At 42.2% G+C, this 26,542-nt stretch overlaps 1 protein-coding gene across 1 annotated transcript in view; it reads left to right on the plus strand.

The window, feature by feature from the left end:
• Nucleotides 1–26,542, plus strand: part of nsmce2 (NSE2 (MMS21) homolog, SMC5-SMC6 complex SUMO ligase) — a 127,358-nt gene that overhangs the window by 29,421 nt on the left and 71,395 nt on the right. The window contains exon 4 of the mRNA XM_031903509.1: nucleotides 16,663–16,816. Within this exon, the coding sequence (XP_031759369.1) occupies nucleotides 16,663–16,816 (154 nt within the window). The remainder of the gene's footprint in view (nucleotides 1–16,662; nucleotides 16,817–26,542) is intronic.

Consider the following 26,542-nt stretch of genomic DNA (forward strand, 5'->3'; position numbering starts at 1 on the left):
AATGTGCTGAAAAATTAACCCTCGGCTTATACTCGAGTCCCTCCAACTAACACCCTCTGCTACCTGATTCCCTGTACTCTCTTCTGTGCTCCGCTCCTTCCTGGTTCCTTGCCCCGCCCCGCGGCGTGACATCACACGCTCCCTGCTTTCGGCTCTGGTGTCTGTGTCTAATGGTGAGGGGGAGGGAGAGCCTTTTCAAGCAGGCAGGAATGGAACTGTTTGAAGCAGGCAGGCAAGGGAACATCAAGCCTGCATGCTATTGAGGTGAGGAGGGAGGGAGAGGGAGGGAAGTAAACCTCAAGCTGAATCCTCTCAGTTTATGATGTGCTCCTTTTGATAGACAGGTTGAGGAGCAAGGCATTAATGAGTGATTACTTCTCCAGGTGACCCTGCTAGAGGAGGCAGTAGGGGGGAGCCTGGCATCTCGCATACTCATTCCCTGCACGTATTTGTTCAGTAAGATTGATAGATTCTCATTTTATTGGAATTTATTTTGATTATTGAAACTTAGAAGCTGCTGCATTTCCCATCCTAGGCTTATACTCGAGTCAATAGGTTTTTCCAATAGGTACCTCGGCTTATATTCGGATCGGCTTATACTCAAGTATATATACGGTATTTGCCTTCCTTGTCTCGCGCTTTCCAGCTTTCAAATGGGGGTCACCGACCCTGGCAGCCAAAAAATTATAGCTGTCTGAGTTCAGTTATTGTTGCTTTTTATTATTAATTATTAATCAGGTGCTGCCCACTTTCCCATTCTAACCACTGCCTGGTTGCTGGAATAAGTGGGACCCTAGCAACCAGATAGCTTCAGAAATTCCAAATTAGAGAGCTACTAAAAGTTAAAGCAGACTACGCTTCTAACTGTCCTATGGCAGTCCCTCATTGACCTTGTATCAAACTGCCCTAAACCCTCTTTGTTACACTCAAACCACACCCCTTTCTTGCTAGCCCCACCCTTATTGTTGTTGATCCTTGATAAGAGTTATGCCCCAAGTATCAAATACATACAGCTGTTATTAAAGGACAAGAAAAACCTTGAACACTTTTTTTTCTAGACCAATACACCCTTCCTTTAAAAAATGAACTAGTCTAGTTCATTTTTTAGAGAAGTGACTCTAAGTCTAGGGAAAAGTTTAGTATTTATGTTCTCTAGGGGTTCTCTATTGACACCCCCTCATTAGGTTTCACTGTCCTGTCTGTGGGTCACATGTTTTCTCTGTGCATTTTAATTTCCCTTACTTTCAGCAGATTTCATTCGCTATGAGACTGACCTTTACCAGTTTCCATCATTATAGGATAAGTCATCTTACAACTTTCTTGCTTCTGTATTTATTCACAGACAATATCTGCTGTCTTGACTTGAGGCTCTTTAGAAATGTATTTCTCAGTCTATCAGACCCTATCAGTGCCTGGGTGGTGTTGGTGGGTGGGGGAATGAGAAGATACAAGTAAATGTTTGGTGTCCCCGTGACCCTGAGCCTAAGAGGAAGTCTTCTATTATTCATTTGGTTGCATCACCAGTTTCTATCATTGATTTGGAAAATTCCCCTAGAAGAACTTGTATTTTATATTGACGTTTAGCTTTATTTTCATTATTCTCATGGGGAGGCAGTAATGCTGCATCCATCCAGGCATCCAGCTATCCACGTGGCACGTGTGGTTCCTCTCAGCCCGGGTACATTTCTTCCAACTCCAATGTGCCACAGGCCTCTTTCTATGCCTCCCATTTATTTGAATAGGAATTGGCTGAATCATACGGTACAGGCATTTTGGAAGCTGATGCAGGGGGAGAAGGCAGTTTGTTGTGATAGTCAGCCGACTGAAACACGTAGGGGGCCTATTGATTATGCTGTGAAAAATGAAATTTGCAGTGTAAAAAGCTGTGTAAAATGAATGGAGAAACTTGCGTCTGAATGCCAGTTTTACATCGTTATTTTACGTAAGTTCTGGCAGAGGAAAAATGCGTAAAAAATATTTTACACAGCATTATAAATCAGCCCCATAGGGTTGAGGAAAGCCATAGGGATAATGGCAACAGAGTGTTTTGACCTCCAGGTGGTAGACAGTGGCCGTCATTATGGATAGGGTAAATCTGACCGCCATTGTTTTCTAACAGTGAAAAGATATCATGTAGGCAAAGTAGATAAAGGGGAAGTTAATGGGAAAGACCATCAGAGATTGAAGGATGATTTACGGTGGCCATACACGCTAAGATCTGCTCGCTTGGCGAGGCTTGGCGGATCTTCTCCCGATATCCCCACCTATGGGTGGGTGGTATCGAGCTAATTTGGTCGTTTGGCTCTGGGACCCAAAGATCGAATTTGAACGACGGGAATAAGTGTCCGACGATTTGGGGACCGAATCAACAAGCCGATGCGATCCCAGATCCAACTAATTTTCAAACCTGCCTGGTTGAGATCTGCCCGTTTTCAGGTCAGATGTCGGTAGGGCAGACCAGTTGGTAGTGCCAAACACGGGCCGATAAGCTGCTGAATCGGCCTAAGGGACCAATATCGGCAGATAGAATCGGCCCGTGTATGGCAGCCGTAAGGCAGCTAAACCAAGCAGAAAACCTTGCAGTTAAGAACTTGGCAGATGAAGGTCAGGGCTTAAAATCTAAGGTGAAATTATTGGTAAGTAATAAGTAAGTAATATTGGGGCTAACAGTGGGCCCAAGCCTCTGGGTCTGCTTCTTCTGTAGCCACTGAGAGATAAGTGCACTCATTTGGGTGGGAAGGCTTTGGTGTGTGCCGCGCCCTTCCAAAGATTTTTTGCATCTTTGGACGCAAGTACCTTTCATGAATGGGGTTTCCCATGCAACTGAGTGCAGGGATATGCGGGGGACAGAAGCTGCACTTCTGGGTGTAAATGAGCCCTAAAGTGAATGGGATTTTTACTGGTGGCGGTTCTGTTTTAGAAAGTCCATGTATTTTTTTGCGTATGAAAATTGTTTTCTGAACGTTCCAATAAATGCCTACAATATCTCTATTGAGGGATTGTGGGAAGGGGTTAAGCCATTGCTGCTAAATGGAACCCACAGGACACAGCGGCTAATATCTGTCTTTCCTGTTAGTGTCATTGGCTCATATAAAGATGGGGAGAGGAAGCTTTCATTGTAAGCACAAAAATGCTGCTTCTGAAATCCCTTTTCTTTTCATGCAAAGTCAGAGATTTATAGAAAAATAATTCTTCTCACGCGGCCAGAAATAAATGTTGGCTCGGTTTTGTTGATTTTCTGAGTGACCCAACTGTTCAGCCGCTGGGCCATGACGATAACACATGAAAGATCTCTTCAGATGATCGCTGCTCGAGAGGAAGCAAATGTTTCCTGCTTCCCTGCCATCGTTAGTCATGTAAAGCTAATTAATCTATGGCAGAAAATCACTTTGCTTATAGTAACTGCCTTATTGTCAGTCCTTCACCGTCTCTTGTATTGGGCATTAGGGAAGCACCAAATGAAAGGGATACTGTCGTGGGAAAACATGTTTGTTTTTTTTTTCCAAAACCCATCAGTTAATAGAGCTTCTCCAGCAGAATCCTGTATTGTAATCAGTTTTTCACAAGCACAAATTATTTTGTTTAATTATTTAATTTTGAGATTTCCCATGGGGCTAGCCATATTCTTCATTTCCCAGGGTGCCACAGCCATGTGACCTGTGCTTTGATAAACTTCTTTCACATTTTACTGCTGTGCTGCAAGTTGGAGTGATATCCCCCCCTCACCCCCAGCAGCCGATCAGCAGAACAATGGGAAGGGAGCAAGATAGCAGCTCCCAGTAGGTATCAGAATAGCACTCAATAGTAAGAAATCCAAGTCCGGCTTGGGACTCCTCCAGTTACATGGGAGTAGGAGAAACAATAGTTTAGCTGAAAGCAGTTCTAATGTGTAGCGCTGGCTGAAAGCTCAGACTCAGGCACAAGGCACTGAGATGGCGCCTACACACCAATATTACAGCTACAAATACATTTGTTGGTTCAAGAATCAAATGTTAAATAGCAGAGGGAATTATTTGCTGTGTAACAGTGTCATTTAGAAATAAAAATTACCCCATAAAAATCATGACAGTATAGGCGATCCATCATGTGCTGATTGTGTGTAAATAGTTCAATACATATTTATTAGTTTACTTTTTATGCATGCTTATTATGTAAATGTGCATGCAAGCTTCCTGGGAAAAAAAAATAATAAAGACCAATTGAAAAGTTGCTTAAAATTGGCTATTTTACAACATACTAAAAGATAAAGGTGAACTACCCCTTTGATAACTTTCATTTTCCTGGCCACAAAGATCATTATTGCAATATTTCGGAAATCCATATCTATTCCTAAAATGCTTTTCCAAAAACAAGCCATTCTTTTCTCTCACTATGATAGATATCAGGGCTGTGGAGTCGGTAGATAAATTCTCCGACTCCTCAGTTTCTGATACTTCCGACTCCACGACTCCGACTCCTCTGTTTTTAATATGCTGTTTTTTTTTATTCCCATTTAAATTTAGTAGGAGTCAGAGTCGGTTTGTTTTTTTCCGACTCCAGGTACCCAAAATTGACTCCGACTTCTCAGCCCTGGTAGATATGTTAGCCTGATTCATATATAGATTTTAATTTAGTTTTTGTAAAGTGGCCATACATGAGCCGATTTCACTTGTTCTGCGATGAACGATCTAATGGGTACACGATCGTTTGACGGTCGGTTTGCCATACGATATGCCATCCACGGACACCGATTATTTGAAAAGATGTCATGGTATCATTGATGTAAAATATAGACACGCTGCTCCTGCCCGCCTCATGCCCTGTGTGTGCCATACCCCACTTTACCACTAGTTCTGGGGAGTTTTGCCAGCATTTTGGAAATGGTTGCAACTTGCTGCCCTATCCAAAAAACATGTTTTATTAAAGGTTATGTAATATGTAACGCTCATATATGAGTGATCCCTGCAATAAGCGAATTAAGGTTCCACAAGGAACTTCAGTACTTCAGTATACAGTATGTTCCTTGACTTCCGCCGGCAATCATGACATGCGCAGAGAACAATCGTTCAGTGACCACACACCAACTGGCAGATTTTATCGCTGAACAACCAACATTTTTAAACCAATTCGATCAATTTTTTGGCCGATAATGTCAGGCCGATTAGTGGCCCGATGATTGTTTGCACACCATCAGCTATACGATAAGCTAAGATATTATCAGATCATTCTGGAATTGGTCGTTTGAAAGTATAAAATCATGGCCTTCATGGTCGCGAGGTCATTAGCAAGAACCTAGGGTTTCAAGTTAAATGGGAATAAAAGCACCTGAAAAAACTCATACAGAAAGAAAAGATGGAATCAGTTTGGTCTCCAGTAAACTCATGTCTAAGAGAAGATTTTCATAGGTACGGGATCCGTTATCCAGAAAGCTCTGAATTAAGGAAAGGCCGTCTCTCATGACATCCCTGCTTTTAAGTCACCAGCAGTATCCCTGGTATTTAGACATTAGAATGGGTAATAGACTGGGAGTAACCTTGCCTTCTGCCAAATGGCCATGTATAATTCCTATGCATGTTCTAGATACAGGGATGTAATGCATATATCCGCAAGCTCATCTGTGATCCTCTCACCAGGAAGTGCTATTGCTGTAAATGGGAAGTGATGTCATCAGAAGTGGGCATGGCTAGAAAAGTTTTTTCTTTTACAATTTTTTTTTTTTTTTTTTAAATAATAAGATATAGGTCATATAATATAAGATAAGAAATATGGATAAGACCTACCTGCTGATCCGCATCTATACCTGCAAATAACCAAAAATCCCACCCACAGTCTGCAGGGTACCTGCTTTTCTTGCGGGTAGCCAACCCCCTGCAGGACTCTAAGAGCCAGGCATTGGTAAACCTGCTCTCTATATTTTTGTAATGTCCAGTTATATTTGTTGTTTGTGTCTTTACTCAAATAAATCGTTTATTCCATTTTGTGTCTGTTCCAATAACAAAATATGGGCGAATGTTTGACTTTATGCCCCTGTTACACTTTATGCTTGTGTTCTAGATGATTGACATCCTTTCTTGAGGACATGGGTACAGTGCAGACTCACTTTATAATGTGATCAGGTGACACACAACATGACAACTACCAATAAATATAAAAAAAAAAGCAGAAAACAAGGGCAGTCGAACTGACTATATCACATATTTGTAAACAAGCACTATAGCTGAATGAAGTTTGCGAGACGTATTTGTATTTCAGAAGGCGCCTATACAAAGTTTCCTTTCCTATTGTTGTCGTGTTTAAGACAGCAAATCAATAAGTGAAGCGAATTAGGCACCATACACATAATATCTGTTGTACAGTTGATTCCTATTAGTCAGCCAATCGATTGGCCCATACGGCAGGCAGCCCTCGGGTTGTGCTTTGCTGGCGCCACCGCTGCTTCAGATCTGCGTGTCAGCCCTATGACTTCTGATCTGTTTATTAAGTTGGCTTTCTTTTCCTTCCGCTGTCTGATAAGGGGAAGTTGATTCAACTTGATGGACACGATATCCTTTTCAGCCTATTGTACACACCAGTCAAGGAAACTAAACGGCGCATTACTGTAATGATTTAATAGCACGGTCCTTCTTAAAGAGGAAATGCTTGCCAAGGGAGAATTCTGCTTAGAGAAGCAATGGTTCTGGCTATTAGTAGTTATATAACACACAGATTTTTTTTCCACCAGCATTTATCAGCTAGGCCTACGCCTTCATCTGTGCCTAGACCTACACCTTCATCTGTGCCTAGACCTACACCTTCATCTGTGCCTAGGCCTACACCTTCATCTGTGCCTAGACCTACACCTTCATCTGTGCCTAGGCCTACACCTTCATCTGTGCCTAGGCCTACACCTTCATCTGTGCCTAGACCTACACCTTCATCTGTGCCTAGACCTACACCTTCATCTGTGCCTAGGCCTACACCTTCATCTGTGCCTAGGCCTACACCTTCATCTGTGCCTAGACCTACACCTTCATCTGTGCCTAGGCCTACACCTTCATCTGTGCCTAGACCTACGCCTTCATCTGTGCCTAGGCCTACACCTTCATCTGTTCCTAGACCTACACCTTCATCTGTGCCTAGGCCTACACCTTCATCTGTGCCTAGGCCTACACCTTCATCTGTGCCTAGACCTACACCTTCATCTGTGCCTAGGCCTACACCTTCATCTGTGCCTAGGCCTACACCTTCATCTGTGCCTAGACCTACACCTTCATCTGTGCCTAGGCCTACACCTTCATCTGTGCCTAGACCTACACCTTCATCTGTGCCTAGGCCTACACCTTCATCTGTGCCTAGGCCTACACCTTCATCTGTGCCTAGACCTACACCTTCATCTGTGCCTAAGCCTACACCTTCTTCTGTGCCTAGACCTACACCTTCATCTGTGCCTAGGCCTACACCTTCATCTGTGCCTAGGCCTACACCTTCATCTGTGCCTAGACCTACACCTTCATCTGTGCCTCGGCCTACATCTTCATCTGTGCCTAGGCCTACACCTTTATCTGTGCCTAGGCCTACACCTTCATCTGTGCCTAGGCCTACACCTTCATCTGTGCCTAGGCCTACACCTTCATCTGTGCCTAGGCCTACACCTTCATCTGTGCCTAGGCCTACACCTTCATCTTCCCATTGACTGTAATATGTTTTAGGCCTAAAGATGTGCAATACTCATACTGGTGTTTTCAGATAGTTTGCATTACAGCCCATGGGAGCTGGCAGAGGTAGTTTTGGACTTTTCTCTGCTGGCTACAATACACTGACAGGGAAAATGTTCTGTGGGCCTTCAGCCTTAGTCCTCTATAAGTAAAGCTTGCCATACTCTGAAAGATCCACCATTGTTCTGCCTTGATATGGGCAATGGGCAAAAGATTGGATCACACTGACAGGAAGCAGGTCCTCGGGGATAGGACCACATCAACAAACAGATGGGCTCCTTGCCCCAATTGTATTTTTAAATCTGCCTGTTCGTCATCTGCCCAATTTTTCTCCAGATATTTTTTTCAAATATATATTTATCCACAAAATAAAAGAAAACTATGATAGTCTGTCTGTGTGCTCTCTGCTTAGGCTCACCATGTAATGCCACCCTTCTAACCTTGTTCTATTGTAAACTGAAGACTTTTGGGATTTGAAGTCCCTCTGCTTGCCATAGCGGTTGGTGCACAAATTATCTGGAAAGCTGAGGAAATTTAAGTTCCCGAATCCATAACTTTATAATAGAACGAGGTTAGGAGGGGTTGCATTACAGTCTTAGCCTAAGCAGGGTAGGGGACTGGTCCCTTAAAGCAAATAGGCAAGCTGTCATGGTTTCCTTTCAGTCTTTGGAAGCCATTACTTCACAATGAAACCAGGTGAGGGAAGAGTTGCATTTAATTTGAACCAGGTCTGAACTGGGAGTCAGAATAGGCCCTGGCATTCTAAATACACAGAGGCCCAAACAGCCCCCCCACCAACCAACTCAACAGTGACTGTTTATGGCATCTAACAGCCAGAATCCACAGATTGCCAGTCCGAGCCTGATTTTAATCATACAGTCTGACCATCTGGGTACAGAATGTCTCATTGGAGTGCTAGTCTCTCTAGATCAGGGGTCCCCCACTTTTCTTACTCGTGAGCCCCAGTCAGATGTAAAAAGACTTGGGGAGCAACAAAAGCACCATAAAAGTTCATGGAGGAGCCAAATAAGGGCTGTGATTGGCTATTAGGGGCCTCTATGCAGCCAATCAGCTTACAGGGGCTTTATTTGGTAGGAAATCTTGTTTTTATTCAACCAAAACTTGCCTCCATGTCAGGAATTCAAAAATAACTACATGGATGGGACCCATTATCCAAAATGCTTGGGACCTGGGTTTTCCCGTAATTCGGATCTCCTACCTAAAGAGAAAAGAGAATCATTTAACCATTGAATAAACCTAATAGGGCTGTTCTGCCCCCAATAAGGGGTAATTATATCTTAGTTGGTATCAAGTACAGGTACTGTTTTATTATTACAGAGAAAAGGGAATCATTTAACCATTAAATAAACCCAATAGGGCTGTTCTGCCCCAATAAGGGGTAATTATATCTTAGTTGGGATCAAGTACAGGTACTGTTTTATTATTACAGAGAAAAGGGAATCATTTAACCATGAAATAAACCCAATAGGGCTGTTCTGCCCCCAATAAGGGGTAATTATATCTTAGTTGGGATCAAGTACAGGTACTGTTTTATTATTACAGAGGAAAAGGAAATCTTTTTCTTTTAAAAAAAAATGTGAATTATTCTATTAAAATGGAGTCTATGGGAGATGGCCTTTCCGTAAAATAATGGGTTTCCGGATAAGAGGTCCGATACCTGTACCTGGTTTGGGGGCACTGAGAGCAACATCCAAGGGGTTGGGGAGCAACATATTGAGCCACTGGTTGGGGATCACTGCTCTAGATCATCAAGCAATCTTTATTAGATCTCTGTTTAGATGCAGCATCACCTAATGGAAAGTTTCTGTAAAACAAAAATTATGTATATATAAATATATTTTGTGCCTTACCCCTGTATTTCAAAAACAGTGCTGGACTTCTCTGCCCCATACAGAATATCATCTCCATCTTGCTCCATCTTCTGTCCATTCCACCACCCCAAAGTTTGAGTTCTGGCCAAAGGAAAAGAACACTCACCTCTTCACTCAGCAACTACTAAGAACAGTTTTGTCAAAACATTCTAACATGCGAATGGATGAATCAACTGGGCAGTTAGTCATATTAACAACCCCACCTGCTGCGTGACAGTCCCCCGTGAGGATGTCCTGCTCTTTTAGTAAGTCACACGGATCTGAGTTGGGTTCCTCTGTACAAGAAACCCCCTTTTTTCCTTTGTTGTTTTCTGGATTTCAGTTGGCTCTGTAAGCAGCTATGATGGCATTGCCTAAGAAGTGATGCAATAGTAATTTAGGAACCAAATCTGTTCAAGTAATCCTTCTGCATGACTGCAGTTTGGCTGCACTGCTATATTTCATCTTGGCCGGGCCCATGCCACGTCTGACTCATTTATACACTGCGTTTCACAAGTGAGAAGAGCTACAACATCCGACATTTCAGTTCCTATATTTTCCTCTCCTTGCTAACCTTTGTTTCCAAAGTAGGAGTTGCGCAGCTTAGCGAGTACAAGCTGTACAGGCACGTAGGAGTCCTGTATTTCCATGAATAAAGCGCCATGTGTCTCACCGTTTGAGAAGCAATTATAGGGTCGCTAAGAAGTCGTTCTTTTCTGTGTAAGAGTACCTAAGCTCTGGCTGAGATGCCGTAGGTCACAAATGTTCTTAGTCCTTGTTAAATTCATGATTCATCGTTCTTTGTTTTCGCCACCTTGCAAATAAATTGAACTTTTGTCCACAAGTGTGGGCTGTTCTATTCCTATTCATTTCTTTGACTAAGTGCTTTTGTGACTATACATTTTACAGTTATGTTACGGAGTTAAAAATATTAAAATTCCAAGCCCTCCACCATGTTACTGCTCCTTTTTATTGTTTTTTGGCCCCATTCTAAAGATTGGTAATCTCCCTCAGTTTCTAGAGAAAAGGTATTGCCAAAATCTCTCTATCTTTTAATGTTTTGGGGAATAGAAGGCCTACAAACCCATGAACTGCCCTTTTGTGCCCCTCAATGTTATGGACTGTCTCTTTCTATTTTTTACATTGTTGGGAATAGAAGACCTACAGGCCAATGAACTGCCCCTTAGGCCTTGGTCTTCAAGACAGACTGCCACAGAAGGAGAAGGCTTTCAGACCTATATAGTGTCTTTACCTTTCTAAAGAAAAGGTATTTCCCATATCACAGCTCCAAATTTATGGACTGTCTCTATCTTCTGGGGAACAGAACGCTTACAGACCAATTAACTTTTCTTTTGGTTTTGGTCTTCATTACAAACTGTCACAGAAGGCGACTTTCAGGCCTATCTATCCCAACCTTTCTAAAGAAAAGGTATTTCCAAGATCACAACCCAAATTTTATGGTCTTTTTCTATTTTTTCAACGTTTGTGGGAATAGAAGGCCTACAGGCCAATGAACTGCCCTTTTGGCCTTGGTCTTCAATGCAAACTGCCAAAGCAGGAGAAGACTTACAGACCTATATAGTGTCCTTGTAGACTGAGTTCCCTGCTTATATTTATCTTAAAAAAAGGGGGTGAACTCAAATATCATAGCTCTTACTGAGGGACATTTCTCTTCTAGACCAGTGCAGTGGCCCAGTGGATCCAGCGCAGTGGTCTTTGGGTTGTGTTAATCCAAGCCCCCTTTTAGTCAGGGCACCTTTAGCAAAGTTACAAATATAGTAAAATCTTGCTGTATCAGCTGTAGTTTCAAGAAGAAGCCTATCAGAGCTTCTGACTAATGGCTTTTGGTTGGACCCACTAGCTCAAGAACTCCTTTTAAGTTATAGCAAAGTTACAGCTATAGGAAAATATTGCTGTATCAGCTATAATGTCAAGAACTACTTCTTTAGCCCAAGGGGGTCTTAACAGAACTAAGCAAAGATAAACAATTGAAACAATTAAAATTAAACATCTGCATTAAAGATCAAGCGGCACAGTAATATATATTGTATATTCCTATCTAAAAAATTCAATTTCATTGACAAAGTAACTGAAATTCTAGGATTACATTAGTTATTTAAGCTGCTGGCTACCCCTCTGGCCAATGCTTAAAGCCCAGTAGATGAGATTCCGGTGCAGGAAGGTGATCACAGACCCATTTAATAAGGCTGCATATGTTTTATTTAATAAAAAGTGTGTGCCCCAGAGAAAGACCCTCATTGCATGGGCACACCTTACCCTACAAGCTTGATGTTAGGGCTTATTTATAGTGCAAAAATGGACTCCACTGTTAAACATATTGACTCCACGCGGTGCCTAAACATGCTCTCTGCATTTGTGCAATTGTGCCAGTCAAGCCAGTCCTGATGCATCCCACAAAATGCGTCAATTAATGTAGGAGACACCCTGGAGCTACCAGTGCCCTGCAGTTGGCTGGAATCCCAGGGTTCCCACGTGCAGCCAAAATTTCACAAAACGCGTTGAAGTCAATAGGCGTTTTTTTGCGGGTACCGTGCAACTTGTTTTTACAGCATGATTTTTTTTTGGGCAGTGATTGGATGTTTTTTTCGCAGTGAAACCTGGCAGAAAATGTCGTTCATTGCTAGACATCATGTTGGAAATAATATAATTGCTTAGGGCCCTTACACACGGGCATTTCTTCCGGCGACCCCCCTGCTGTTGATTATTTATGCGTTCCACTGCATGGGAATGCAAGAAGAAACGCAGCCCTTTATAGTTTTTTTCAATTATTTGCTGTCTCTTATTCAAACCACTTCCTGGTTGCTAAGGTAAGTTGTACCCTAGCAACCAGATAGCTGCTGAAACTCCAAACTGCTGAACAAAAACTGAAATAATTCGAAAACTACAAATAATACAAAATGAACCAATTGCAAATTATCTCAGAATATTACTCTCTACATCATACTAATTCAAAGGTGAACAATGGAATTGCCGAAACATCTGTCTTATGTAAAAGAATGAATAGCAAGCTCCACGGATTTATTTATAGGCTGGGTTTCACAGTTGAGCATGATTTTCGATAGGGCTGAGCAAATGCTGTGAGCATTAATAATAATACTTAAAGGTTCAGTACATACTAACAGCTCCCTTCCTGGGCTTTGTCTGGTACATCCGGCCACTTCTGACCCGGGCTACTAATCTTGTGGGCCGTGTTGGTTGCACAGAGCTAGAATGGGAAATGTCATCTTGCCTTCTCTGTGCGTGGGACTCATTAGCATTCACAGGTCTGAATAGCTGCAACATCCGACTCCTGAGCCCCTGTATGTTTTTCGCTATTTCTAGAGTAGGAGTTGTGTAGCTGAGCAAGTACAGTTTGTACAAGCACGTAGGAGTCTCCCTTCATGTATAATTACATGCACCTGTGTAAAGTAACGGCAGCCGTTATGAGTAAGGAACCGGTGCTTTTGTAGTGGAGATAGGTCTGTGCCGCACAGGAGGTGCTGTTAGAGAAGTGCTCCAAGCCTGGAGGCATAAGAGTGCACTTATCTCATTCCCAGCTTACAAGGCAATAATACATACATTTGCAAATAATCTGTAGTGCGGCCGGTTTCACATAGACGCAAAGGTTGAACTTGATGGACGCATGCCCTTTTTCAGCCTTTTCTACTAAGTTACAGTCCACACTGCATAGCACAGACCCAGAGAGATGCAAATGCACTTCATATAGAAGCCTTTTTTACCAGGGTTGTTATTATGCTTTATTTATATATGTTCTGCCCCAGTGGAGCTTACATTCTATAGGTGGCCACACATTAAAAGACCTGCTTACTTGGCAAGGCCACATAAAGCGTGGATCTTTCCCTGATATGCCCCATTCGAGGTGGGCGATTTTGTATAATAATTGAAGCTAAGCAGGCTGTCAGATTGAGGACTGTATCAATTACACAGATCTGGTCCATGATCTGATGGGAACAATCAAACCTGCTTAATCGATATCTGGACAATTTTTGGCCAGGTATCAGTTGAAGGTCCCCATAATCCCCACCTTGAATCCCAACTGCATGACACTACAGTGTGTCTGCAGATGCCACAAACAGCTGGAGCCTGTGGGTTGTTCAGCCCTGTAGTTAATGAATCATTCAGTACCATGGAAATGTTGGTGCAACTACACTGTGTGTTGCAGCATTATTGAATATGACAAATATTGTCACACCGGCGCCCTCGCCATCTGAGTTGTTACTGGTGATCAGGGTCAGACTGGAGGGGTGCCTCAGGGACCCCTGCACCCCCCAATGATAGCCCCCGCCGCCTCCACACCCCCAACACCCATCTGACCCCCACCTCCAAACACACCTAAATTAAACCTGCAGCACGTTGGGGGAGGGAGACCGGCAGATCAGTGGAGCGTCCTGCAGGGATCAGGTCTGGGCCGCTGGGGCCCACCGGGCTTTTTCCCGATGCCCCAGTGGCCCAGTCCAACGCTGATGGTGATGTTTGGCAAGAGTCCCACCCAAGCCATCCCCAGTGTCCGACACCCAAATGCTTCTCCTGAAATAAAGGGTGCCATAACTGATACACAAGTAAAGGTCCCCATACAAGGGCTGATTCTATCTGCTGATATCGGTCCCTTAGACCGACTCTGCAGTTTATGGGCACTAACAATAGGCCTGCCTGACCAATATGTGGCCTGAAATTGGCCAGATAGCGATTGGGCAGGTTAAAAAATGTAGTCGGATCGGGAACCGCATTGACGTGTTGATGCGGTCCCCGACCTGACCACGCCTATATCTGACGTTCTAATTCGATCGTTTGGCCCCAGTGCCAAACGACCAAATTAGCCTGAATTAGCCCGATATTGCCCCACCCGTAGGTGGGAATATCGGGAGAAGATCTGCTCACTTGGCGACCTCGCCAAGCGAGCGGATCTCTGCATGTATGGCCACCTTAAGTGTTTTAACTGACAAAGCATTTCCTTTATTTGCGAGTCCGTCGCTGATTTGGCAATGGGACAGCTTTCCCCGGCCCAGCAACATGTGAGCGTTGCAGCAGCTGGAGGTTTGCATGTCGGCTTACTCACAGCGCGGTGCTGTTTAGGCAGAAGCATGTGAGCTGGCTGAGGTGTTTCACCAAAATGACTCAATATATGTAGATTACTAATTGGGGAAAGAGACCACTGCTTAAAAAAAAGAGTTGTTTTTCCTTCCCTTCGGTTACAACATAATTACAGTGTATAAAATGAAGTCTGAATCATCGCCCACGGCCCACTTTGGTTTTGATTTGACTCAGCCGAAGCAGCGCACACTTTGAAAACAAATAGGGGAATGAAAGAAGAGGTGCAAAGTTTGCTAGTGGTCTTGTTGCCCATAGCAACCTATCAGCAAGCAAGCATCTCCTGGTCAGCGGTTGGAAAGCAAGTTATTATTTGACATATTATTCAGGGAAATAAACACAGCAAGTCCCACTACCATTTTGGCCTTGTCAGGGATTCAGTAGGTTGTAGTTGAGCAATAGCTGATTAGAAACCACTGGTTTACATAATATGTGATATTATCTTATTATAAACTACTCTCTTCCATATGATTTTGTGTTGCACTAGGCCATCAGTAAGCAGAGGGGGGTATAATGTCCTCTCTGACCCTTGGTTGCGCAATGCTTGGAAAAGGGGTCCTATTTGCATGGTCAACGGGAAAGGGTCCTCTTACCTCTGGATACAGGAACTCCCAGTACAGGTTTGTGAATGCTCTGAGCTCTGAATTCGTCATTTAGTCATGGGAAATTATACATGTGCTTCATGACTCTTATGGGGCTATGTGATATCAAGAGCAAAGTTTGCTATACCTCTTATTACCTATAACAACAGCCAGGTAGCATTTAAAGGAGAAGGAAAGGCTAATAAAGCTGCAGGCATACCTTCAGTTCTCTCAATAGTGCCCTTAAGTCTCCCCATATTTCTCCCGTTCAGATGATCAGAAGCCAAACAGGAAGAAAAAACGCTGAGCTGCATAAAGAAAGTTCCCATAATGCCTCTCTCCTGCACCAAGACCCCTGTACATGCCTAGTTTGTAAGACTATGAGGAAGCTTCCTGCTGATTGGCTCAGATCACACATTCCTAAGGGGGGGGGGAGGGAGTTCTTAGCATTCTTGTGGGGGGAGGGGAGAGGAGAGAGAGCTGTGCAGACTCTGGCACAGGAACAAAGGAGACAAGAAATCCTGTTTCTTTTGATAGAGGACTCACTGCTGCGTTTCTGTGAGTGCTTATGGCTGTATTTACATAGACCTTTCTAATAAAGCTTACTTAGTTTTACTGTTTAAATGGAAGCATCCCATTGGTTGCTATGGGTTACTGCTCCTGGGCAAATTTTGTGCCTTTTATTACATATGGGGGTTAGCCCTGTGAGAATGTACAGAAAAGCTATTTTGTCATTACATCCTGAGTGTGACGCTTTGGGTCCTCTATACAGGTCTCTCTTTGGTTAAATTCAGACTGCTTTAGAATAAAGACCCAATAGCTGCTATGGAGCCCAAGTGAATTAAGGATCTAACGTGTCCAAAAAGCCAATGTGCTTGTTTAGGAATTGGTGAATCAATCTGACAGATGGAGCTTGGCCACCCACAGTATCTGTACAGTATTGAAACCCGCTCAGTAGATAATTTAAGGTGCTTCTGGTATACAGACCAGCACTGGCAACAGGATGATTCAGGCAACATTATAAATTATTCTGGCAAGCAGTTGGCTAGATAAGGATGGCTAATGGCCAAACAGGAGCGACTGCATTCTACTGTAGTTTTTCCCTTTCACAAAGTAAAGTCAGTACTGATTTCCCAGGGCTGGAAATTTCTTATGGTTTGTTAGTCTGCTGCAAGCAAATAAATTCAAAGGGGAAGTAAAACCTTCCATTCTTCTAATGTCTCAGTCCTAACTGCAAGTTACACATGATGAGACCAAATACTATGGTACTGTTATCCTACTGATTATTCAAATAAATGCTTTTGTGGGAATTATTAATATTTTTGGATAAACCTGAACCATCCCTGCCCAGGTGGTGGGAGAGCGCTGTGACTTAAAAATAAAGATATTCCTATCTATTTCAGTTGCTTTTCTCTTTATGTTTTACAGTTAAGACGAGAGCAAATAGAACAAGTCCCCGATCTCCTGTCTCAGGTGCAAGAGAAATATGCTACAATACAGGGAAAAAACACAGATGAAGACTTGAAAAAAAATGGCCGATTTGTTCAGTTTAAAGATCAGCTTAGAGAAATGAGAAAGCAAAGTAAGTGCCCTCTGTATAGCAATGCATTGTATAGGCCTGGGCTTGGGGTAAGGCTGCTCTTTTATTTCCATGTTTGATTGCTCTGTATGTGTCAGTACAGCTTCCTAATCCAAGCCACCTCGGCAGTGAGGCTGATTTCTCTGCACAGTGGGGAAATAGGCAATAGGTGCACAATGTCTTGTACATTTGCTGTTTCTACTGGGATCCTATATGCACTTACTCTATATGTTTCAGAATGGGGCCTATGTACCCTGGTTATATCATTGCTTCAGGCCTAGGGCACATAGAATGATTCATCTGCTCCGCTTAGTCATGGATGATAAATAAAATTGCTTACTCCGTATTTTGCTTTTAGCACTGTGTGTGCAGGTGTGTGTATAAACCCTCATAGAACAACGCACGGCTCATACACTTATATAAAACTGACCCCTGTAATATGACACATAAAGTACGACAAACACATATTTATATAATACCTGACCTGTAGTGCCATATGCAGTTTATATAGCGAATAAAGTTCCCCCTATTGTAAAATATAGGGACATTATAAGTCACCGAGGAGTTCCATGACCAGGTAATGGAACAGATCATGGAACTCTGAGGTGGCTTCTTATATTCTCATATTTTACAACAGGGCGTACTTTATTTATTATAATACAGGTATGGGATCCGTTATCCGGAAACTCGTTATCCAGAAAGCTCCAAATTACAGAAAGACCATCTCCCATAGACTCCATTTTAATCAAATAATTCAGATTTTTAAAATTGATTTCCTTTTTCTCTGTAATAATAAAACAGTACCTGTACTTGATCCCAACTAAGATATAATTACCCCTTATTGGGGGCAGAACAGCCCTATTGGGTTTATTTAATGGTTAAATGATTCCCTTTTCTCTGTAATAATAAAACAGTACCTGTACTTGATCCCAACTAAGATATAATTACCCCTTATTGGGGGCAGAACAGCCCTATTGGGTTTATTTAATGGTTAAATGATTCCCTTTTCTCTGTAATAATAAAACAGTACCTTGTATTTGACCCCAACTAAGATATAATTACCCCTTATTGGGGGCAGAACAGCCCTATTGGGTTTATTTAATGGTTAAATGATTCCCTTTTCTCTGTAATAATAAAACAGTACCTTGTATTTGACCCCAACTAAGATATAATTAATCCTTATTGAATGCAAAACAATCCTATTGGGTTTAATTAACATTTTGATTTTTTTTTAGTAGACTTAAGGTATGAAGATCCAAAATATGGAAAGACCCCTTATCCAGAAAAAACCCTTGGGTCCTGAGCATTCTGGATAATGGATCCCATACCTGTATACAAGTTTTAGTGAGTCATGTGGTAGAAATTTACAGTGGTGTGAAAAACTATTTGCCCCCTTCCTGATTTCTTATTCTTTTGCATGTTTGTCACATTTAAATGTTTCTGCTCATCAAAAATCGTTAACTATTAGTCAAAGATAACATAATTGAACACAAAATGCAGTTTTTAAATGAAGGTTTACGTTATTAAGGGAGAAAAAAAACTCCAAATCTACATGGCCCTGTGTGAAAAAGTGATTGTTAAAAAATAACTTATCACACCTGAGTTCAATTTCTGTAGTCACCCCCAGGCCTGATTACTGCCACACCTGTTTAAATTAAGAAATCACTTAAATAGGAGCTACCTGACACAGAGAAGTAGACCAAAAGCACCTCAAAAGCACCTCAAAAGCTAGACATCATGCCAAGATCCAAAGAAATTCAGGAACAAATGAGAACAAAAGTAATTGAGATCTATCAGTCTGGTAAAGGTTATAAAGCCATTTCTAAAGCTTTGGGACTCCAGCGAACCACAGTGAGAGCCATTATCCACAAATGGCAAAAACATGGAACAGTGGTGAACCTTCCCAGGAGTGGCCGGCCGAACAAAATTACCCCAAGAGCGCAGAGACAACTCATCCGAGAGGCCACAAAAGACCCCAGGACAACATCTGAAGAACTGCAGGCCTCACTTGCCTCAATTAAGGTCAGTGTTCACGACTCCACCATAAGAAAGAGACTGGGCAAAAACGGCCTGCATGGCAGATTTCCAAGGCGCAAACCACTTTTAAGCAAAAAGAACATTATGGCTCGTCTCAATTTTGCTAAAAAACATCTCAATGATTGCCAAGACTTTTGGGAAAATACCTTGTAGACCGACGAGACAAAAGTTGAACTTTTTGGAAGGTGCGTGTCCCGTTACATCTGGCGTAAAAGTAACACAGCATTTCAGAAAAAGAACATCATACTAACAGTAAAATATGGTGGTGGTAGTGTGATGGTCTGGGGTTGTTTTGCTGCTTCAGGACCTGGAAGGCTTGCTGTGATAGATGGAACCATGAATTCTACTGTCTACCAAAAAATCCTGAAGGAGAATGTCCGGCCATCTGTTCGTCAACTCAAGCTGAAGCGATCTTGGGTGCTGCAGCAGGACAATGACCCAAAACACACCAGCAAATCCACCTCTGAATGGCTGAAGAAAAACAAAATGAAGACTTTGGAGTGGCCTAGTCAAAGTCCTGACCTGAATCCTATTGAGATGTTGTGGCATGACCTTAAAAAGGCGGTTCATGCTAGAAAACCCTCAAATAAAGCTGAATTACAACAATTCTGCAAAGATGAGTGGGCCAAAATTCCTCCAGAGTGCTGTAAAAGACTCGTTGCAAGTTATCGCAAACGCTTGATTGCAGTTATTGCTGCTAAGGGTGGCCCAACCAGTTATTAGGTTCAGGGGGCAATTACTTTTTCACACAGGGCCATGTAGGTTTGGATTTTTTTCTCCCTAAATAATAAAAACCCTCATTTAAAAACTGCATTTTGTGTTTACTTGTGTTATCTTTGACTAATAGTTAAATGTGTTTGATGATCAGAAACATTTTGTGTGACAAACATGCAAAAGAATAAGAAATCAGGAAGGGGGCAAATAGTTTTTCACACCACTGTACATAACTAAGCTCCGATTATAACTGATGACATCACTAAGCACCGTTTATAATGATTAAATTTCCCAGAGAAATGACCAAACTGTATATTATATTATGTGGCACTACCTGTCCTCTCTAGTGTCATATGCAGTTTCTACATGTATATATAAACCCAAAGTGGCGTATATAAAACTGACCCCTGTAGTACGACACACAGTTCATATACACACAGCATATATAATATATATATATATACTTGAACCCCTTAGAATGACACAAAGTTCATATATAATCCTAACCACAGTGTATTTATATAAACTTGACCCCCATAGAATGACACAGTTTATATATATATAAACCTGACTTCTGTAATGCGTCACAGTTAATATTACTATGCCTCTACCACTAAATCATTATACTGGAATGTAACACACAAGAACGTCTAAGGGAAACTATGCTTTTATTACTTACCCTTAATAGATGGGCTACTCTAAGATGAACTTCCAACATCAGCACTGACCCAAGCCTTGTTTATAAGACTGTTATTTAATTCCTGATGTTGTGAAGGAGTTTGTTGCCATTATCTTTAGTTCAGGATATGAATGGGTTATCCTTAGAATGTTTTATGGCAGAGCCGATAGCCGCGGCCGGTGTGCAAACAGCAGTGCTATAGTGTATGGGAGTTCACAGAACTAATACAAAGGCGATGTTGCACAGGTACTGGAAGTGCAAACAGAAGGGCAGTGGTGGCCTTTAATCTATATGCTATCACTGGCTGCCGTTTCATGGACATTATGCAATGTTTAATATGTATGTATTGAGCTTTTTTTCTTGGAAGGCTTAAGCCATGACTTTTGCTCTCTGTGCCCTCTTTTGATGCATGAGTTATCTGCTGTTCATTTGAAGTCTTTATTACTTGTTCCCAAGCAGAGTTTGTGAGCGCTTACGACATTGCAGGGACCTTTGAGTTTTCTGCTATTTGCATCGCTGAAAAATAAAAACAATTGGGCTCATGTGCCCTTGCCCCTGGCATTAGTGTAAGTGCAATGGCATTAAGTGCTTGGCACTTGTTTCCTGTTCTTTCAGTGTGGCCCAGAAAAGGTAAATGAGGCCTAATAATTACCATCAAATTGAAACTGTTTTTCCTAGGGTTTAAAAACATCAATGATTGGATAAATCAATTTGTGCACTCAGTATTGTCCAAAATTATGCATATGTGCGGGACCTACCATATTGCTGCATTCATCCTAGGCTCTACAGCAGTGGCCCCTCAGTCACCTTGCATAGCCATATAAAGATGGATCTCCCTGTCAGACAGCTGTAATGATGATATACAGATATAGCTTATCGTCAGGCACCTGAATAACTATATACGGATGGAACTCATTGCTAACACACAAATGCCTTTATACAGATGGACTTCACTGTTAAACATCCCAAATGCCTACATACAGCTAGACTTCACTGTCAAGCATCCCAATTGGCTGTATACAGCTAGACTACACTGTCAAGCATCCCAATTGGCTGTATACAGCTAGACTTCACTGTCAAGCATCCCAATTGGCTGTATACAGCTAGATTTCACTGTCAAGCATCCCAATTGGCTGTATACAGCTAGACTTCACTGTCAAGCATCCCAATTGGCTTTATACAGCTAGACTTCACTGTCAAGCATCCCAATTGGCTTTATACAGCTAGACTTCACTGTCAAGCATCCCAATTGGCTGTATATAGCTAGTCTTCACTGTCAAGCATCCCAATTGGCTATATACAGCTCAACTCAGGGAAAAGATGCTTAATGGCGGGTCGTATGCAGGTGATAGCACTACCCTCAAACACATAATCTAGAATATAAACTTGTTGTGTTGTTAGAGGAAGAAACCTTCAATTGGCAGATTCTTCAAATAGAGAAAGTCACTTGCACTCAGCTATTATCAATATATACAGGACATTAGGACATTTTGTGGAATTTAGTGGAAGGCAGATTCATATAGTCATGGGGGCAATGAAATACTGACAAGCAGACCTACTGTACTGCGGCCTGCACATCTAAACAGATGCTGTGAAACCAAGACAAATTTACTTACCAGCCAGATAGATTGCAGCTAAATCAGTTTTGAGGTTTTGATCAATAAGGGAAGGCACAATCTAGTCCTGGGCCATTTCTGACAAACCTGCCCCCGGCAGATTCCCGCTCCCTCACACACCTCTCCCTCCCTGGTCTCCCACCACTGAAGGACATTGCATGGGCTCCTCTGAGTGCAGCCAGAAGTTATGGAAGAGGAAAAGAGGACCAAAATGGAGGGTAGGCTAATATATGATGGTGGCAACCCTAGTTAAAATATGTCAATAATAATTGCTGCACTCCCGGAACAATACTGTGGGGAAACTAGATTCAAGGCAGTTTGCATTGGAAAACAGTATACAAAGTGGTATAGATTTTACATTTTCAATGAGGGCCGAGCAGTATTTGTATTCTAGTTATACTGCTTGGCCCGGTGCCACAATCCCCTCAAACCAATCTTACTTCCTACCAAATGTTAACTTGCCAACAACAACCACCCTCCCGTCTTTCAGGTTCTTTCCTAAAACCCAGGCTAACATGGCCATCTTTGGGATATCTGTATCTTCCTCAATCTCATGTGCCAGGTACAGGGACACAACAAAGTTCTGCCGAGTAAATTCATCAGTCTTTAGTCCCGCACGCTTGAAATATATAAGCACTATAGCAAGAAGGTATTTGTCTGCTATTTTGTAAAAGCCGTCCTTTTGAAGGAAAGACATAATCTTTTTATCACTAAGAAGCTGGAAATATGCCTCAACTTCGGCCTCTTCTACATAATGATTCTTTTCTTCCAAAATCTCATCAGAGTTAGAATTTATTAGTTTGTCTTTGGTCATTTTTCTTTTCAAAAAAAGTTTTTAAATAGTTTGAACAAAAACAGTTGTTAAGTCTCTAGGAAACACGACCTATCTCCTCCTAAGATCTCCTCAGATCTCCTCCTAAGAGAAATCTGTGCTTGTTTTATCCAACTGGATAAACGATAACTGACCATTGTGATGTCGTTGCTATGCCCAGTAGTGCCCATGTATAAGAACTGGGTACTGGGCATAGCTGTGACGTCACAATGGTAGCAGTGGCAAAGCTGGCAACATGGCATAAACCTTGGCAGAGTAAAGAACTTATACTCACAACTCAACTGGGCCCAGTATTCACATGCAAACTGGGAATTGGTGCCCCCCTAACTTGCTGCACATTGCTGATAGTGTAACTACAGTGTCAGGGAACCCCAGTAACCCCTGCTACTAACTGTACAGTCTGCTCCCACACACTTTGCTCCTATATTGTCCTTTTCATGGTGTCAACTGTGCCTGAGCTGCTGGCTTATCAATCATAGCTTTGTCTGACATTGTTTCCTACTTATAAATAAAAGTTTTACCAAACCTATATTTGAATTCGTTCAAATACCACATATTCCACTAAATATTTGTCCAGTTGCAAATCAAATCCAGCCCTCAGTTTACATATTTGTAAACTGTCTTTTGTACCCCTCTGTTCCGTAAAGCGCTGCGTAAATTGATGGCGCTGAATAAATAATAATAATATTTGAACTTAAAGAAAAAAATGCATCATGTGAAAAAAATTGTCACATTTAAATGCTCATGTGACTTAAGGTCCCCAAACACAGGCGATTCTAGCTGCCGATATCAGTCCCTTAGACCGATTCGGCAGCTAATCGGCCCGTGTATGGGCACTACCGACGGGCCTGGCCGACCAATATCTGGCCTGAAATCATCCAGCTATCGATCGGGCAGGTTAAAAGATCTAGTTGGATCGGGGACCGCATTGGCTCGTTGATGCGGTCCCCAAACCGACTTTGCCCCTGGGCCAAACGATCTAATTACCCTGGATTCTCCTGATATCCCTGTAGGTGGGGGATATCGGGAGAAGATCCGCTCGCTTGGCGTCATCGCCAAGCGAGCGGATCTGAAGGTGTACAGGGTTCATCCCTATTTTAGTTATAAATGAAAATGATTCATCAGTTTTTACAAAGGAATGCCTAATTAATATACCGTATATACTCGAGTATAAGCCGATCCGAATATAAGCCGAGGTACCTAATTTTACCTAAGAAAACTGGAAAAACTTATTGACTCGAGTATAAGCCTAGGCATCCATTTCTTTTAACACACCTGCGCGCAGTATCTATGTGGTCTGCCCAGATATTCCCATAGGGCGCTCTCTTCAGCACCAGGTGCTTTCATGTAGGCACTGTAAGGTGACATTGCTGATGGCTTAAAGCAATTACATTGCTAACTTCTAAAAATGGTTGTTTTCTAACCAAGCTGTCTGCAGTAAATTGAGAGAATTCAATTTTTTTTTCAAAGAAAAGCTTTGGTAATAACAAAAGGAGGCTGAGCACAAAGGAAAATGAGTTGACTGTTACAGTGTTGTCACTATGTCGCATTGCCCTAAGGAGGTACTTTGCCATGATGAGTTTAGTATTTGAAATACAGGTATAGGACCCATTATCCAGAATGCTTGGGACCAAGGGTATTCCGGATAAGGGGTCTTTCCGTAATTTGGATCTCCATACCTTAAGTCTACTAAAAAATCAATAAAACATTAATTAAACCCAATAGGATTGTTTTGCATCCAATAAGGATTATTTATATCTTAGTTGGGATCAATTCCAAGGTACCGTTTTATTTCTACATAGAAAAAGGAAATCAGTTTTAAAATTCTGAATTATTTGATTATAATGGAGTCTATGGGAGACGGGCTTTCCGTAATTCGGAGCTTTCTGGATAACGGGTTTCCGGATAAGGGGTCCGATACCTGTACTAGTAAAGGCAGCCCCGTTTTATCAATTCAACCTGCCATCCGTTACGTGCACCAACACCCCCCTGTGCGCACGACTGTATTATTTTTCTATAGGATCAACTCTGTTCTGGTCTTCTATATGCCAGTATATAAAGTGCAGTGCCCATGGAACTAAGTGGAGAGGTGCAGCTTCATGAGTTGGGCCACCCACAACATGCCCAATGATCTTCTGAACACAAGCATCCTACTAACAGGCTGGTTGCACTGCCCCTCTGCGAATGTCTACTAGCCCCTTATTATCTAGACAACCGGTCATCCAGTGCGCGCACACGCACGTCACGTCGCGCGCACCCCAGCTTTCAAATGGGGGTCACTGACCCCGGCAGCCAAAAACCTGTGAAGCTACAATTGTATTGTTACATTTTATTACTTATCTTTTTTATTTATGCCTTCTTCTATTCATATTGCACTGTCTCTTTCAAACCACTGTCTGGTTGCTAGGTTAAATTGGACCCTAGCAACTAGATAGCTGCTAAAATTCCAATCTGGAGAGCCGCTGAACAAAAAAGCTAAATATTTCAAAAAACGCAAATAATAAAAAAGGAAGACCTATTGCAAATTGCCCCAGAATAGCACTCTCTACAAGGGGCAGTGTTCACTCACATACAAATGAATAAATACCATTAGTTCCAACCTGCATTGCACTGACACACAATTTTAAAACCAGACACTAATGTTACATCTCCCACTTCAGGAAACATTAATCACACTTGTCTAATCATCTTGACCTACTTAAGGCGGTAATTTCCTCCGTCTGCCCACAGGAGCTCAGGCAAACAGAGATATCTTGAGGGACCGGGCACATTAATAGGCTGAAAACTGCATCCATGCCGCCTCCAATCCTGATTCAGTTCTTGGTTTTAGGGGTGAAAATGATGTTTTTGCTGTATATTCCCACAGCAGGACAAAGGCTTTCTAGCTGCAGCATTGAGTCAGCATTGATTCTGTATTCATTCTTATCTGCACCTATTTCAGGCCTTTCCACCACCCACAGGGGCAGTACATCATTCACTATAACTAGAAATACTTGCCTTAAATTTGTTCTTATTGGCCCAAAAAATACCAGCAATTGTTTTATTGTCATGAAACCATAAGGCAATAGCCAAACCCGTGCAGCCGTGCCAGCGGCTTTCTTTCTGCTTTTAGCTACTTTTCATATCCATGTGGAGCAATATTATTATTATTATCCCTATTATTTATAATTTTGCAGCACTTTACAGGGATTATACATCATTTACATCAGTCGCTCCCCCAGTGGAGCCTTTGTTTGCCTTTAAAATCAAATGTAATATTGTAGAGGGTGATATTCTGAGACAATTTTCAGTTGGTCTTCATTTTTTAACTATTTAACCTTTTGTTCAGATTTAGCCTTTTGTTCAGTAGTTTTCACTTTTGAAATTTTAGCGGCTATCTGGTTGGTGTGGTCCAAATTAGCCTAGCAACCAGTAAATGGTTTGCATGAGAGACTGGAATATGAATAGACAAGAACCTGAATAGAAAGGTAAGTAATAAAAAGTGACAATAACAATAAAATCGGAGCCTCACACAGGGGAGGGCTGAGGGGTGCAGGGCCTACCGGGGCTACTGCTTCAGGGCCCCCACCACCTGTTTAACCCCTTCTCCGATCGCATGTAAGTGAAACTTACCTTCAGCGCGTTGGGGGAGGGAGACCCATGGATCGAGGGGAGGGCCCTGTGGGGATCGTGTCTGACAGTAGTTTACAGGCTGCTGGGGTCAGTGACCCCCATTTGAAAGCTGGAAAGATCCAGAAGAATAATGCAAAGACTAAAAGAAAATGAAGACCAATTGAAAGGTTGCTTAAGAATTGGCTATTCTGTAACATACTAAAAGTTACCATGAAGGTGAACCACCCCATTAAGGCATG

The sequence above is a fragment of the Xenopus tropicalis genome, chromosome 6 (assembly GCF_000004195.4).
Source record: "Xenopus tropicalis strain Nigerian chromosome 6, UCB_Xtro_10.0, whole genome shotgun sequence".
NCBI lineage: Eukaryota > Metazoa > Chordata > Amphibia > Anura > Pipidae > Xenopus > Xenopus tropicalis.